We start from the raw sequence: 17,248 nt of genomic DNA, 5'->3' as shown, positions 1-17,248 counted from the left end.
TATATTAAGCCCAATAGGTGTGATAGAGAGGGGAATGTTCTTTTATGTGAATTAAAGGAGGTGATTTTGGGATAAATGGGATTATATTTTTACTGTGTATTTCTATTTCACATTCATTTTTTGTGCATAATAAACTTCTATTCTGTTTGTTTAAACCAAATCTGGAACATTGATTGTGTTTTAGTGAGAGATTACCTCTTTAAAATGAAAGAAAGATCTATAAAGCCGGATTTCTGTCTGGTATTTGATTTATCCAGTAATTACATCAACTGGGATCATAAAAATTGGGGTGCTCCTGAGATGCTGCTTGGCCTGCTGTGTTCATCCAGCCTCACATTTTGTTCTCATAAAAATTGGGGCCTGTCGGTGGAAGTTTGAAATTCACTTGATTTAAGGGGGAGCTGTGTCTTGCTTTCCTGAAAACAGCAGCTATATATTTTGGGCATAAACTTCACCATAATGCAACCGTTTTGTTGGACGGAATTTGAAGATTACTTGGAATGTTGCTGAGATACCATAGAATCCCTATAGTGTGGAAGCAGGCCCTTCTGCTCATTGAATCCACACTGACCCTCTGAGGAGCATCCCACCCAGACTCACCCCCTTACACCATCCCTATATTTTCCACCCAAGATACAATGGGCAATTTAGCATGGCCTATCCTGCGATTTCAGTAAGTAGCAGTTATGACTGCATTGTTCGGAATCTTTCACTGAAGCTAAACTGAGAGAGCAAATAAATTGATTTCAAAGTAGGATCTCACGAGAATAAGATGTTTTAAGTGACTATCCAGCATTCATGGTTGGAAGAAAGGAAAGCTGATATTGGGATGTCAGAACTGAAATTAGCTGGGATACAGCTAGAAATGAAGAGACTTGAATTGGAGGACAGACAGTAAGTGAGACTAAGGCCGTAGAGTTAAGAAAACTTGAAATGGAAAGCGAGAAAAAAAGAGGAAGATGGAAATTAAGAAAACAAAAAACTGGAAGATAATGGAAATTGGGGAGAAAGAATAGCAGAGACGAATGGAAAAGAGATGGAATTTTTAGAAAATTTAAATTCTAAAGAGATGAGAAATGTAGACACCATGAGTTGGCCAAAGAAAAGTTTAGAATAAAGAAAGAAGGGATGGGAGCTAGGATGAGGATTCTCCTTCCACTGAAGGATTTGATTTAATTAAGAATCTGTGTTTAGTGCCTACATTTAATGAAGATGGAATGAAAGTGTATTTTACCTCATTTGAGGTGGTAGTTTAATGGATGAAATAGTTGAGACAGTTGTGGATCTTCATGTTATAGTGTGTGTTGTCAAATACATGTGTGGCTATCTGCCAGTTCATCAGAAAAACAATGTTCAGAACAGCAAACTTTCAAAGAGGCAACCCTCTTTGTCCTTTAAGAACATTAGTGAATCAGATGGGTGTTTTGCCCCGAGGATCAACAACAGTTTCGTTGTCATCATTAGATACTTAATTCCAGATTTTCATTGAATTCAAATTCCGCTATCTACAAGGCAGGATTCAAGCCCAGGTCCCCAGAACATTACCTGGGTTTTTGCATTAACAGTTCATTTGATAATACCACTAGGCCATTGCCTCACCATTACGAACACATGTCTAAAACTTATCAAGTAAAACTTAGGCTTCTTCTCTGCAATGCTAATAAGACAGATGACTAATTTGCGAGGGGATAAGTCATGCTGTGAGATTGATGGTTCAGATCACAAAAACTCGAGAAAAGATTGAGAATCTAATGGAAATTATTACCGAGGAAGAATTCAATAATAGCATTCCTGCAAATGTGAGAAACCTATTTAGAATGTCAAGTATTCAAAAATCAGAAAAAGTGATCCTGGCAGAGAGCTATGATATCTCATAGGCAATTATACGTAGGGAAATGATCACATAGATATGTGGAAACATTAAAAATATTTGGATGTAAAATGTAGCAGTTACAGAGAATGTTCTGTAGGATATCAAAATAATAAAGGAGAAAGATTAGATCAGGAAACAGTGTAAAGAAAATAACATCCCTGTATTGTTAAAAAATTAAACATACCAAAGTCAACTGCTGAAAGATGAATAGAAGATCAACTACCAGAGTGGGAGTAGCTAAGCAACCTTTCAAAAAGAGGACATCAGGAAAGGAAGTGAGTGTAGAGCTCTAGCAGTAGTACAAAACATATGGTTCCATGTAATGTGCTAAGAACAGCTAGCTCAGGACAGTTATGTTTTAAACTTTTTTAAAACAGGGACAAAGAGAATCTGACTACTGCAGGTTCTGTGTGCTTTATCACAAGAGTGGAGTTATTTCCTTCTGCCTAAAATCAATAAAGTAAACCAAAAAGGAGATTGAAAGATACTGGAGCAAGTCAGTCACTGATGCTGTCCTATGATGCTCTTTGTCTTATGTTTGTTGTGAATGCTTCACCCTATCTTTTGCATTGTTGTGCTGGACTCTCCCATCACTGAGGATGGGAATATTTATGGAGTCTTCTCCTCTAGCGAGTTGTTTAATGTCCACCATCATTCACAGAACTGCAGAACTTAGATCCTATTTGTTGTTTGTAGGATAACTTAGCTCTGTCTATCACTCACTTACAGTGTATGACAGCCAAGTAGCCCTGTTTTGTAACTTCACCAGGTTAACACCTCATCTTTAGGTCTGCTCAGTGCTGCTCCTGGCGTGTCCTCCTACACTTTTGAACACGTTGGCCAGAGGAAAACACATGAAATCCCTGGATGGCATTCCCAACACATGACCCTGAACTGTCTGCAACTTTTTGGGGAATGGGGTGGGTGAGACAAGGGCTGCAATTTTGAAGCCAGTTGGAGGAATTCTCAGACAAAGGAAAGCTTGGTGGGTCGTAAGGTGGGGAAGAGATGGGTAGACATTTTCAACACTGGCACTTTTTGCCCAGGGAACATCTCTCTTTCCTGGCCCAGTGCCCCTCTCCTCAATCGCCCGGACCTCATTCTATCCTGACTCCAAATCTGTACTCCTTGGCTGACAAGTCAGAGGGGCCTGCAGCTTTCTCAAGAAGATGTCCTCCTTAGTGAAGGGCAGAATTTCCACCTCCAGCTAGCGCCTGGTGATGAAAACATTGTGGGGTCTGGCATTTTAGATGACATGTGAGCAATCCCACTGTCCAAGTCCTGCCCTGAAAGGTTTTCTATTTTGTCTTTAGAATGTGGAGTATATGAGACATCCTGATTTTGTGTAGGTGCTGAATGAATATAAAGCATCTTTTTCAAAGATTTTCATAGAGAGTGCTGCTCAGCTGGGTCGGCAACTTAAGGCTAGTTGATGAGTGACTGCAGAATAAAGTGCCAGCTGTAAGAGGTATACAGGGAGCTTTAATCTATATTTAAAACAGCTGATTGTTCTCTCTGGCTCCTCTCCAGACACCATTCAAACCTGAAGTGGACAGTATCAGAAAATACAGGAAGACGTTCATAATGGATATTCACTGGAAGAAAACGCAAAGTTGTCAAGTGTTGTGCAAGTGCAGGCAACACTGTTATGGTGCCACTCAGCTGCTCACTGGGCATAAATAGCACAGGGTGGGCAGAGCTAAGAAAGAAGGGGAGAAGCATGTGGAGTGGACCAACCAGCACCAGGAAATAGAGTTTATGGAATATTTTTTCAATAAGGTCAAGTATGGTTGGAACCTGGTATATTTTTGATTACCATGTTTCATCCCAATATGTAATAAACAGTATTACACAGAAACCCGAGCCTGAAAACAGTTCTTGACTTTGCTTTCTCTTCAATTAGTCTGTTTGAACCCAGACTCATGGATGTGGATATAACACCGTACAACAAATATAAAAATTGACCAGCACAGAGGGTGGTTCCTGTACGTTGCCTGTACTCGTGACTGTAAATCAGAAATTATGGATTGTCATCCTGTCCAGGACAGAAACACCTATTGTTTTGAAAGGTAGTGCATTGTTCACGAAAATGGGATGATTTTTGCTTCAAATGCACTGTGTGTCAGGATCCAAACTGTACCAGCAGCAGAGTTGTGATATGCAGTTGTAACTTGTGTCACATGCAAAGATCCAACTTTCATACAGTAATGACGTATGATGTATCAGATGACAAACACACTTGAATCATAATGGTGTTTAATGAGGTAATTTTAAATACAACTGGGATGCAGAACCAGAGTTTGATGGCAACATGAAAAATTATCAGCAGCAAAGTTAGTGGCTTCTTGCAGTGTACAGATTCTGTTTAAAAGTCGTGTTCACGGGGCCAGATCTGGCACAATGATCGTAGGGAGCTCAAAGTGTCGTCGCAAGAAGCCAGAAATCATAGCAAGGTTATACCAGTCATAGGAGCATCCAAAATCATCAACCTTGTAAAAAAAAATCAACAACCAAGGGAGTGGTCTGGAAGCACAGGGTCACCAGAAACTGACCTCCCATGGAAGCTGGCCATGGAACATTGACAAAATATTACTGATCCATAAGCTTTTAAGAGTAAGAAAGGGGATTCTGCTAAGCAATGTTGTGGGTTAATTCATTTGCCTTTTCAAGCACTGATGCAGAGCATGTCCCAGAAATTAACCCAATAAGCAACTCCAATACTGCCATCAAAGACAGTAGAAACCAGGAATTGAGGGTGTTTGGCATAACTGAGTATTCAAAGCTAAGATTTTTGGTCAGTAAGGATATCAATGTGATATGGACCAATGGTGGGAAAATTGAAGTTTAGATACAAGTAAACCATTTGAATGACAGGGTATACTCCTGGTCCAGTTATTAGAAAATGTAAGCCTTTGGTATATACAATACCTTTCATGACCTTGTGTGCTTTACCAATGACATTTTGAAGTGGGATCGCCATTGCAATGTGGGAAATGTAGCAGCTAATGGACACACAAAGCCCACTCCCTCAAACAGCATTGTGATACTGACTGAATAGTCTGGTGGTGATTGAGGAATAAATGAGAGTTTGGACACCAGGAATAATTCCCCTCCTCTTCTTTAAATTGGTACTGAGGGATCTAAAGCAGATAAGTCCTTTGTTCAACATTTTATTTGAAAGAGGGCATTTTCAACAGAGCAGCACTACCTCACTGCTACACCTGAGTTATCTGCTTGAGTTTTGTGCTCCAGTTTTGGAGTTGGACTTCAACCTACAAATTACTGGTGCAGAGGCAGAGCTACAGCTAGAGGGAAAATAAGTTAAAACCCCCAATGTTGGCATTTATTTCCACCACACAAGTTTGTACCTACTATAGCTTCATGTCACAGGGTTTTCATCAGAGCCAATTCTATATTCCCTGCTCTTTGGAGGTTTCTGGTCTGCCATTGGTTTTCTCAGGTGCTGTATTGCTCAAACTGAGGCTGGGTTTACAATATGAAAATGCAGTCATTCACATTTATAGAATGAGCAGGACATTAACATAGGAACATAGAAAATAGAAGAAAGAAACAGCCATTCAACATGATAATAGCTGATCCGTTGTCTCAGCACCATGCTCCTGTGCTGTACACACATCCCATGACACCTTTGCCTCTAGAAATCTACCTGTTTCTCTATCGAATGTATTCAGTGACTTTGCCTCCACAGCCTTCCATGGTAGACAATTCCATAGGTTCACCACCCTTTTAAGTGAAGAAATTCCACCTTACCTCAGCCTGAAATAGCTGATCATGTGATGGGATTAGTTGAAAGTATCGCTGGCACAGACGTGCTGGGCCAAAGGGCCTGTTCCTGTGCTGTACTGTTCTATATTCTATGTATCCTAAAATTGTGACCATTGTTCTGAAGCAATTCAGTTTCCACACACCATTTTGCTGAGTTTCTGCTATGTTCACGATCCCAGGCATCTGCCTCCCTTTGTCCTTTGATTCTTTATTAACCAGTTAACCCCCTGGGTTACTCTCCACAGGTCACCCTGGCTCAGCAGAATTGTGGAAACTACTCCGGGAAAATTCTGAAGCCAAGGTCGCACAGATGGATGCACAAATGTCCAAGGCATTCAAAGTATGTATGTTCACAGTGGTCATTTCAGGTTGATTCTTGAGAAGCTTTGTTACTAATGTATCATTTGTTGCTATTGACATGATCTTTTCTGAAATGCTTTGAATGTGTCCTTAACACAGTTCAGGTCTTAGAAATAAATGCACCGAAAGAGCAGAAGACACAGCAGTGATGTGGCAGAAGCTGTCAGCATTTGGACACTGTCCAAAGTCAAATAATTCACACTTTGGTACTTTCTTACATTGGATCTAAGATGGTGCAAATTTTGCACCAGTTTAATTCATAACCGAAAATTAAAACTACACCATTTAGGGCTGATGCCAGGAAGCACTTCTTCACGCAAGTGGGAAACCTCTTTTACCTGCATCTTCAATGATTAGTCTATCCACAAAGTACTCACTGCACTGTATTAATTCCGAGGTGCACTTGTCCATGCAAACATTTCTGTCCACTCGCGTGAATTATCCACCTAATATTGCAGTTCCTGATCTGTTACCGGTGATGCAGGTGCTCCTCCTTAAATATCATTCGCAATATTTGACAAACATGCACTGAAGTTCTGATGCTTTTATTAGTGTGTTTAAAAACTCTCAATATTCATCCCTAGGGCACTCCCACTCAGCAAACCATACCCCTACATACCGTTACCGCACCGAGCTCCACATACTTCTATTGACTTCAGTGTGCCCTTCAAGTCAAATATGTATCTCTTTCCAAAATTCAATCTGAATCTCCATTGCTTGGAATTTCATGCAGGACTTTGTCAAGTGCCTTTTGGAAATTTGCTACAAAAGCTTGTAAGGCTCTACCATATCCTCTCTGGATTTCTTCTGTGATTCTTTGAAAAAATTCAACCCAAGAGAAACTTAAATTGTGTTTTAAGCATAGATGCTTTGTATATAATATATAACGGAACACTACCTATAACCGTCCTCTAATGTAGAGACCTGTCTGGAAAGCAGCAGGTTAAAAAACCAACTGTCTAACCATTTTTCCATTCCTTCCTTTGATTCACAAACCATTTAACCATAAAATTTCTGACTGAGCTTCTCCGGTGAAGAGTTATATCGTGGGGACAGGATTAGCTTAACTCTAATTTTCTATCCATCTATATTTCTTTAGGATGCACCTTGTATGTCTCCCAAATGTGAATTTGCTGAGATTTGAAGCTCAATTTGAGGGGAAATCCCAAGATGCCACTGACCAAAGCCATCTGTAACTCTATATCAATATTATGTATTTATTTATTCATTATATATTTAAAACAATCAGCTGAGCTCATGAAATGGCTCGCTTACATTTGATAGGAAGAGAACACCTTCATACGCCGGGACCCAAACACTCCAAATAAATAGAATATTCAAGTCTCATACTTTCTGTGAATTATCTGGGAGCTTTCAGCGCATTACACATTACCAGTTAGAGTCAACTTGCCAATCAGTCAACACCATTTCTCTCCTACAACATGATCATTTGAAATTTGCCATTCTTGCATTTCTTCTTTTGAGGGCACGGTGATAAGCTTTAGTAATATGTCTCTTCAGCAAGATTAAAGCCATTTATTTTCTTAAACCAATGACAATGTCAACACTGATGCCAACGTAAAGCTGGAATAAAGTGGGAAACATGAAGATAAATATTTTTAAGACTTCTTGAACTGCATCTCCGATCCAGTGCTCCCATATCATGTTCCATCTTGTTTTACTGTTCATAATCACTTTTCTGTTTGTTTCCATATCTCAGCTCTATGCACAGACAAGAACAATTTAATGCATTTAAGAATATTATCTTCAAGTGTCTTGGAGAAATTCTAGTGATTTCCGGAATGAGACAAAAATCAAATTCTGTCAAATAGAATCATATAATGATACTGGATGAGGGTCTTCAGTCCATCTCACTTCTGCCAGTTCTTTGAAAGGGTAAACTAATTAGCCGTTTTCTTCTTTTTCTCTCCCTATCCAACTCGCTTTTGAAAATTATCATCGAATCTGCCTCACTACCCTTTCAAACAATGTCCTAGAATCCAAAAACTCAATGTTGAATGCTTATTTTACTATTTTCATCTTCTTAACAAAGCACTTTGGATCTGTGTCCTTCGAATCCTGAGTTTTCTTCCATTCACTGTTTTGGCTTCCACCTACAATTCCCAGAGTTGGAAAAATCAATGTCAAACTTGAAGAACCGAATGCTAATTTGGGGCTGAATTCTCTCCATGTCGAAAGTATTCACCCAGCTGTTTCTGGTTCCTCACCTCCGCTCACTTCCTCAGCCCTGGCTCCTGTCTTGACGGTGTACAGGAGTCAGCCAATCGGCACAACACCTGCATCATCACCTCACAGTTAGCGATGAGATGCTGGCTCAGGAAGCTGAAGGGAAAACCAAGAGTCAGAATATGAGGAATGCCAGGAGCCATGACTGTATCTGCAATGGGAATGCAGCTGCAGTTACTGGGATATGAGAGTCTCTAATGCAAGAGAGGACAGAGATGAGGATTCTGTTCCTAGATAGCCCTTCTTTCTCCAAGCGTTCTTTTGAGAGACTGCTGCAAGTATAGGTCTTTGCCTAGTATTGACTGTTTTGGTCTAGTTTTAGGCAAACAAGTGTCCCATGTCAAGTAGGTCTCAAGCCATTAGGTCCGCCCACTGTATGTTTGGCTCCTGTGAGTTAATCAGTCATGTTTTAATTAGTTTCCCATCACTGCCTGGCAGGTTGCTATCACTGCCACTGGAAAAATGCCATCAGAAAACTGGCATAGCAAATACGAGCAGGAGTGGGTCATTCGGCCCTTTTGAGCCTGATCTTCCATCTTGTATGACTGTGGCTTATCCTCTAACTTGGTACCCTGTTCCTCATAGGCCATATGCTGTCCCTGGTGGGAATTTGCTAGGCCCAGCACTGATTTCCTCCAAGTCGTTGAAAACTAAACAAAACAATCTAGTTCACTCGTGCCTGTTAGGGGAAGGAACTGGCATCCTTAGCTGGCCTGGCTGACATGTGAATCCCAGACCCACCGTCATGCAGTTGACCCTTAGCTGCTTTCTGGGCAGCTAGGGATAGGCAATGAATGCCCACATCCCATGTATGAATAACTTATTTAAACAAAAAAAATACTAAATAAAATCCACAAGAACTGGGGATGCTGTAAAACAGAAACAAAAGTCAAAAATGCTGGAAAAGCTCAGCAGATCTCATAGTATCTGTGGAGAGAAATCAGAGTTAATCTTTCAGGTTGGGTGACGCTTCCTCAGAACTGTTAGGAAGGGTCACCAGATCCGAAATGTTAACTCTGATATCACTCCACAGATGTTGTCAGACCTGCTGAGCTTTTCCAGCAATAGCGAGTTTTGAGAAGATTTGTAGCTCAGGTTGAGGTTCTGGATGTGAGATTGCTCGCTGAGCTGGAAGGTTCGTTTTCAGACATTTCGTCACCATACTAGGTAACATCATCAGTGAGCCTCCGACGAAGCGCTGGTGTTATGTCCCGCTTTCTATTTATCTGGTTAGGTTTCCTTGGGTTTGTGATGTCATTTCCTGTGTTGGTGATGTCATTTCCTGTTCTTTTACTCAGGGGATGGTAGATTGGCTCCAAATCAACGAAGCGCTGGTGTTATGTCCCGCTTTCTATTTATCTGGTTAGGTTTCCTTGGGTTGGTGATGTCATTTCCTGTGTTGGTGATGTCATTTCCTGTTCTTTTACTCAGGGGATGGTAGATTGGCTCCAAATCAATGTGTTTGTTGACGGAGTTCTGGTTGGAATGCCATGCTTCTAGGAATTCTCGTGCGTGTCTCTGTTTGGCTTGTCCTAGGATGGATGTGTTGTCCCAACCAAAGTGGTGTCCTTCCTCATCTGTATGTAAGGATACGCGTGATAGTGGGTCATGTCGTTTTGTGGCTAGTTGATGTTCATGTATCCTGGTGGCTAGCTTTCTGCCAGTTTGTCCAATGTAGTGTTTGTCACAGTTCTTGCAAGGTATTTTGTAGATGACGTTCGTTTTGTTTGTTGCCTTTATAGGGTCTTTTAAGTTCATTAGCTGCTGTTTTAGTGTGTTGGTGGGTTTGTGGGCTACCCTGATGCCAAGAGGTCCGAGTAGTCTGGCAGTCATTTCGGAAATGTCTTTGATGTAGGGGACAAAAGAGGCGGAAAACAACAACAAACTGCCATTCCTAGTTGTCACAGTAGAGCGAACAGCCAATGGGGAACTTCAAACCAGCGTCTACAGGCAAACAACACATACGGACCAAATACTGAACTACAGGAGCAACCATCCCAACACCCACAAACGAAGCTGCATTAGAACATTATTCCAACGAGCCACCACACACTGCAGCACAGAGGAACTACGCAGAACAGAGGAAAATCACCTATACAGCGCATTCAAAAAGAATGGGTACCCTATGAACACAGTCCGCCGATTCCTCAGCAATAAACCCAAACAAACAGACAAAACGGGCCCAGAAACCATAACCACTCGCCCCTACATCAAAGACATTTCCGAAATGACTGCCAGACTACTCGGACCTCTTGGCATCAGGGTAGCCCACAAACCCACCAACACACTAAAACAGCAGCTAATGAACTTAAAAGACCCGATACAGACAACAAATAAAACGAACGTCATCTACAAAATACCTTGCAAGAACTGTGACAAACACTACATTGGACAAACAGGCAGAAAGCTAGCCACCAGGATACATGAACATCAACTAGCCACAAAACGACATGACCCACTATCACTCGTATCCTTACATACAGATGAGGAAGGACACCACTTTGATTGGGACAACACATCCATCCTAGGACAAGCCAAACAGAGACACGCACGAGAATTCCTGGAGGCATGGCATTCCAACCGGAACTCCATCAACAAACACGTTGATTTGGAGCCAATCTACCATCCCCTGAGAAAAAGAACAGGAAATGACATCTCCAACCCAAGGAAACCTAACCAGATAAATAGAAAGCGGGACATAACACCAGCGCTTCACCGGAGGCTCACTGATGATTTTCCAGCAATTTCTGTTCTTGATTTTAAAAGAATAAACTAGCCGCCCCTCCCAATTCCATGTTGTTTAATCCAGAAATGTATAACATTGGGTGAAATGATGTGATGTTATCCCTAAGAATTAATGAAAACATTGGATGGTCTGTTACAGTTCACTCAGTCTGAGTTGCTGCGGCAACATGTACGTTCCCACGCACGTAGTAGCCTAGCGCAATGAATCAAGAGACCAGGAGTCTCAACTTATTTCCATCACATGACTGACCTGAAATCTCTGCCGCTGTTGCCACCCACTGTTGGCGTGTTTTGGAAAGATTTGCAGGTTGATGCTCAGTATGTTTGGCCATGTTACGTACACACCTTTGGCCACCAAGTTACGGGGTGTGACTGATTCCTGGAGTCTCTGGCTCAGAGACAGGGTTACACCCTTGCACCACAAGCTTTGATCAGCCACAGTTGGAGTATGATATTGTGAAACAGTTCCTACCTTGCTGCATCCAGCTCCAGTAGGGCAAACACAAAACACTCAATACGAAGTTCACTTTATCGCTACCTAGCTCTTGACTTGACTTGCAGAAACTGACTTGTCCCAACAGTTCTTGCGGCTGTTTAACGGCTGAAGCAAACATTATTATCGGAAGGCCCTTGGCACACTGCTGCTTCTTATGTGTGTGTTTCCCATTTATTACAAAAAAGCTTGGAACAATTAGAGGCTGTGTAAGCTCAGTGAAGCTGAAGATAGCAGTCCCAAAAGAATGGACTCTTAAGAGTGTACCATTCAAATAATCAGGAGGAGAGTTGGCACATGTATAATATGTGAAGATATCGAGTTTACTTTTTTTTCCTTTGTCTTGCTTCTGCTTCCCTAAAGGCAGTTTAAAACATCTAGCAAGGACATTCTTGGCAAAGACACATTTATTACATAGCCATTATTGCACTGCAGTGGCGGTGATGGTTCTTCTCTATCTGACGCAGTCCCTTGTGATGCAGTGGCTTAGTTCGCTGGAGGATGGTAGCTGCCTAATACCTCATTCAAACTCCATTCTTACTGTATAAATTAACACTGAGAGGGAAAGTACCAGAAAGAAGCCACTTGCTGAGGAAAAATGGAAAATGAAAAAAAAAGAAAATATAAATAAATTGATTGTTTGTGAAAGACAACAGCATAATGCTAACCTCGTAGTTTATAGAACATTCTGTTCTATTGAAATTATTAACATTATTATTTTATTTTATTGACTAGTCTGCATTCAGCATCTACGCAAGAGACCTTCGGATAAAACAGGATGCACATCAAAACCTCAACTGCTTAAGTGATGATTGGGTCAGTGCTTAAAAATACTTTGTTCATTTGCATTGTTATTTCCGTCATCAGTCTTTACTGTTAGGCAAGTACCCTGTTGCCTTTAGGAATCATCAGTTTCCTAAAGGCAAGCTTGCGGAATTTCATTGATAACAAGGAAGCATCCTGTGACAGTGAACTGCATAAATTAGTCAGGTATAAGGTTAAATTATACTTTTGAATTGAATCGGTGGTTCTCAAAAGGATGTCTGTATTGCGCTACTTTCGACTCCAGTGGCTTGGACAATCTTTTGACTTTCCACCACGAGAATAATAATCAAATCAAAGTTAGCACATCGGTGGAAATTAACTGATACCAGCATCATGCTCAGCTGGTTGGCTCCTCTGACACCGTACAGTTCTCTCACAGTTAATCAGAAGGTTTAACCATAAGGGTGTATAAAAGGGAGAGAGAAAGAAAAGGAAAAAACGCTGGTGAGCATATGGAACTAATAATATAGTCTCCTTGTGCTCAACTTGCCAAGGAGCCCGAGCCTTCCTATTACATATATCTCAGAATTCCATACTGTTGCGATGCTGTTGCAAAACCAAATCTTGGATGGTCCAACTGATTAAGATGGTGACACACTATCAAACGTTTCACCATAGGCTTGTTGGCCACAGCATTTGCAACAAATATAGTTTGGTCCAAGGCAAACACATGTATGGACAGTATTTGAAGGTTGAACAGCTTCAGCTCAGAGTTTGAGCTAGAGGCTGAGCCACTGACACTACAATGCATCAGGAAGGGAGAGCATTCCCTGGATCCTTTGTACCAGGAGGCAGCCACGCCACTCAACAGTTAAGTCATCTAATCTAGCCAGTCGTTAGGAACTGGAGAGTATGACTGTGAGTGAAGCAAGTAAAGGGAGCCAGAACGCAGGAGCACAGGAGTCTCAGGCTGTGCAGTTGTCCAGCGGATTTGAGGTTCTTTCACAAATAAAAATAGAGAATGTTGCAGAATCACAGCAGGCCAGGCAGCATCAATGGAGAGAGAGAGAGAGAAAAACAGAGTTAACGTTCTGATTCTGGTATGACTTCTTCAGAACTTCCTTTTCCCCTCAGAATTCTGGAAAAAATATATTAATTAACCAGATGAATATTTACATAAATCAGTGATAGCTGTCATTGTTACTGAGTCATGCTTAATAAATTAAATTGGTGGTCATTGAACCCAAGCTCCCAGGTATTTAGGCTGGTTATTATTAGTAATTACATTATCACTACACAGTCTTAATTTCTCTACCCATACACCTCACACCTGTGCTAAAGAGATAACAAAGTGTGGGGCTGGATGAACCCAGCAGGCCAAGCAGCATCGTAGGAGCACAAATGCTGATGTTTCAGGCCTAGACCCTTCATCAAAAAAGGGAGAGAGGGAGCGGGTTCTGAAATAAATGGGGAGGGGGGAGGCGGATCACAGATGGATAGAGGAGAAGATAGGCGGATAGGAGACAGACAAGTTAAAAAAGCGGGGATGGAGCCAGTAGAGGTGAGTGTAAGCGGGGAGGTAGGGCGGGGATAGGTCAATCCGGGAAGGACGGACAGGTCAAGAAGGCGGGTTGAGGTTAGTAAGTAGGGAATGGAGGTGCGACTTGAAGTGGGAGGAAGGGATAGGTGAGAGGAAGTACAGGTTAGGGAGGCGGGGACGAGCTGGGCTGGTTTTGGGATGCAGTGGGGGGAGGGGAGATTTTGAAGCTTGTGAAATCCACATTGATACCATTGGGCTGCAGGGTTCCCAAGCGGAATATGAGTTGCTGTTCCTGCAACCTACAGGTGGCATCATTATGGCACTACAGGAGGCCCATGATGGACATATCATCTAAGGAATGGGAGGGGCAGTTGAAATGGTTCGCAACTGGGAGGTGCAGTTGTTTATTGCGAACCGAGCGTAGGTGTTCTGCAAAACGGTCCCCAAGCCCCCACTTGGTTTCCCTGATGTAGAGGAGGCCACAACAGGTACAGTGGATGCAGTATACCACATTGGCAGATGTGCAGGTGAACATCTGTTTGATGTGGAAAGTCTTCTTGGGGCCTGGGATGAGGATGAGGGAGGAGGTGTGGGGGCAAGAGTAGCACTTCCTGTGGTTGCAGGGGAAGGTGCTGGGTGTGGTGGGGTTGGAGGGGAGTGTGGAGCGGACAAGGGAGTCACAGAGAGAGTTTTTCTCTCCGGAAAGCAGACAACGGTGGGGAGCGAAAAATGTCTTTGGTGGTGGGGTCGGATTACAGGTGGCGGAAGTGTTGGATCTAGAGGTTGGTGGGGTGGTACGTGAGGATGGGGGGATTCTCTTTGGTGGTTATTGCGGGTACGGGGTGTGAGGGATGAGTTGCGGGAAATGCGGGAGACACGGTCGAGGGCGTTCTTGACAACTGCAGGGGGGAGGTTGCGGTTCTTGAAAAACGAGGACACCTTGTTACATTCAGAAAGACTGCTGTGTAAGATATCATTTGAATGGAATGTACAGGGAGCTGAGAAATGTGCTGTCTGAAAGTTATAGAACAACCTGTATCAGATGCCAGTCTCCCATGAGAGCTGAATGCTGGACAGTACTGAACATGGGAGTAAGTCCTTTCACTTGTGGGAACACACTGTGCAATCTGATAATGGCGTTGTAACTGAATTGGCTTATTATTAACAATGCAGAGGAAAGCAGGAGAACGAAATACTTTATTGTCTGCGCTCCTTTCATGTGAATGCACAGTTACAGGATTTTCATTTGTGAGTTGAATATGCCACTCATTATAAGAATATTCACAATTACTTAGGGGATTGGAATGACCTCGCTTCCTCAGTCAGTTTCCATCCACTGCCCAAAAGCATGCTGACGGCAGGCTCAATTGTAAATATTGTAGAAACACATTTACTCAGGATCATATTGTCTTCCATATCGTTGGAGACAATATGCCAACCTGCTTGGTGCTCCACCTACCACCCTTACTCCTTACCCATCTGCCACCGTATCCCCGACCCATTTCACCCTTCCCTCTCACCCATCCTACCTGCTGATTCACGTACCTAACACCATGTGCCTTCACTCACCTGTCAACCTACCACCTTACCCATCTGGTTCCCTACCCTCTTAGCCAGCTGACAACTTGCCTCCTTAACTCAACTGCTGTCCAACCCAACCCAACGCAACCCACCTGTGCCCCATCTATCCTCTTGCTATCCTTCAATTCACCCATCTACCTGTTATCCCACCTCTACATTCGTGAACCTGATACCACGTCCCTTCAGTCACTTGGTAACTTACCTTACGCCCTTACCTGGCCACTTGTCACCCCACTCAAGAATTCATTGCCCTGCCACCTTCTCCCCTTATGTACCCACCGTCTTACCCTCATGCCCACCCACCGCACACAGTAGCCTTCTTTCTGTAGTTTGTCAAAGAAGCATTTGGAACTGTGTTTAGTTACAACGTGGCAGCTATTAATTTAGAAATGGGGTATGGCATCTGTGTAGATTAGCTCTGCTGCCCGTTTGGTTTGCTGGGCAGTGGCTGGTGGAGTGAGTCCTGCATCAGAAGTTGTGCCCAAAAAAATCATAGAGTAGAAAATGTATTCTTGTCTATCCTGGATCAGAAACAGAGATTCCAACCCACATTGGAAAATTTGGGCCAGTTTGGTGGGACATGCAGAGTAAAGGGTTAATATTTGAACATATAAATAATGAGACCTCAGTTGTGATGTAAGAGATCACATGATGATGGAGGATTTCTAGACAGACCTGAACAGTCTAGGCCTTGTGCTTGCTTCAACAGCTCAGAGCATGTAAACAGTTATCTCCAGAAGACCTTGGACCCAAGTCAATTACCTGTATTAATTAACCTTCTCCAAGAGTACCACCAGAATAAGAGTCACATTCAAAGGAAAATTGGATAAATATCTTTCCCTGTAACTGGCAAAACAAATGAAGTCGAAGTAACTGAAGAGCAATCTGAAAGAAAGCTCTCTCAAACCTCTCAATCTCCCTTGCTCAGAGGAGAACGAGCCTGGTTTCTCCAGTCAAATATTTTTTCTAAAACTCCTCCTCTATGGAAACATTCCAGTAAATCCACCCCTCACCCTCTTAAAGACCCTTACATTCTTCCCAAAGTGTATTGATCAAAACTGGATGTAATACTAGTGGCCTCATCAGATCTTCATAAAAGGTTCATAATAACTTCCTTTCACTCAGGCATTCGATATCTCTAATTATGAAGTGCAAGATCTGATATCGTTTGGTAACTTAACTGGCTCACATGGTCATGGTGTCTTGAGATGGTCTTCAGCTGTACTCTGTGATTTCAAGAACTGGCGGTGAAAGCAAAATAAGCACCTCAAAAATGTGCCAAATTCCAAAGAATACATTTTTCTCTTCTCCTCGTCTTACCTTATGAGAAGGGTGTAATTGGGTTCATTGTGTAGTCACTGCAGATACTCCAGACAAATGATCAGTTTTGCAGGTTATTGTTAAGTCACCTACTAGATGATGCAAGAGATCAGACGATGGTCAGAAGCCCTTTAACCTTAGTCTGAAAGCAGTGTTTCACTCACTGAATTGACTGAGAAGGCTGTCACCTTTTGGGGATTAGCACTAATTTACTGGACGAAACCAGCACTACCAGGGTTAGGTTATGATGACAGGTTAGAGAGACTAATTTTGCAGTCCCTCAAGTGCAGATTTGTACACCGTGAGCTAATTGAAATAGTAAAGGTTAATAGAGCAGCTCATTTGTTGGCAAAAAAAATTCTTTCAGATAGAGAGTTCACATAAAGGGGTATAGCCTCAAAATTGGGTCCTTGTAGAGTGAATCCACGAAGAACTGCTTCACTCAATAATGAAAATCTAAGAATTTCTCTATCAAAAAGCTGTTGAGCTTCTTCAAATCTGAAAACTTCAACCCTGATAGCAATAGATTTGTAATGGA

The 17,248-nt window shown here is 42.2% G+C and overlaps 1 protein-coding gene across 3 annotated transcripts in view; it reads left to right on the top strand.

Annotated features, from left to right (window-relative positions):
- LOC125463075 (uncharacterized) overlaps positions 1-17,248 on the top strand; it is an 87,386-nt gene that overhangs the window by 34,402 nt on the left and 35,736 nt on the right. For all 3 annotated transcript variants that reach the window (XM_048553749.1, XM_059654485.1, XM_048553748.1), the window contains exons 2-3: positions 5,905-5,999; positions 12,240-12,320. In XM_048553749.1, the coding sequence (XP_048409706.1) occupies positions 5,970-5,999; positions 12,240-12,320 (111 nt within the window). In that variant the 5' untranslated portion in view covers positions 5,905-5,969. The remainder of the gene's footprint in view (positions 1-5,904; positions 6,000-12,239; positions 12,321-17,248) is intronic.

The sequence above is a fragment of the Stegostoma tigrinum genome, chromosome 25 (assembly GCF_030684315.1).
Source record: "Stegostoma tigrinum isolate sSteTig4 chromosome 25, sSteTig4.hap1, whole genome shotgun sequence".
Taxonomy (NCBI): Eukaryota; Metazoa; Chordata; class Chondrichthyes; order Orectolobiformes; family Stegostomatidae; genus Stegostoma; species Stegostoma tigrinum.
Note: the sequence above shows the minus strand (reverse complement) of the source record. Positions and strands in the feature narration are given on the sequence as shown.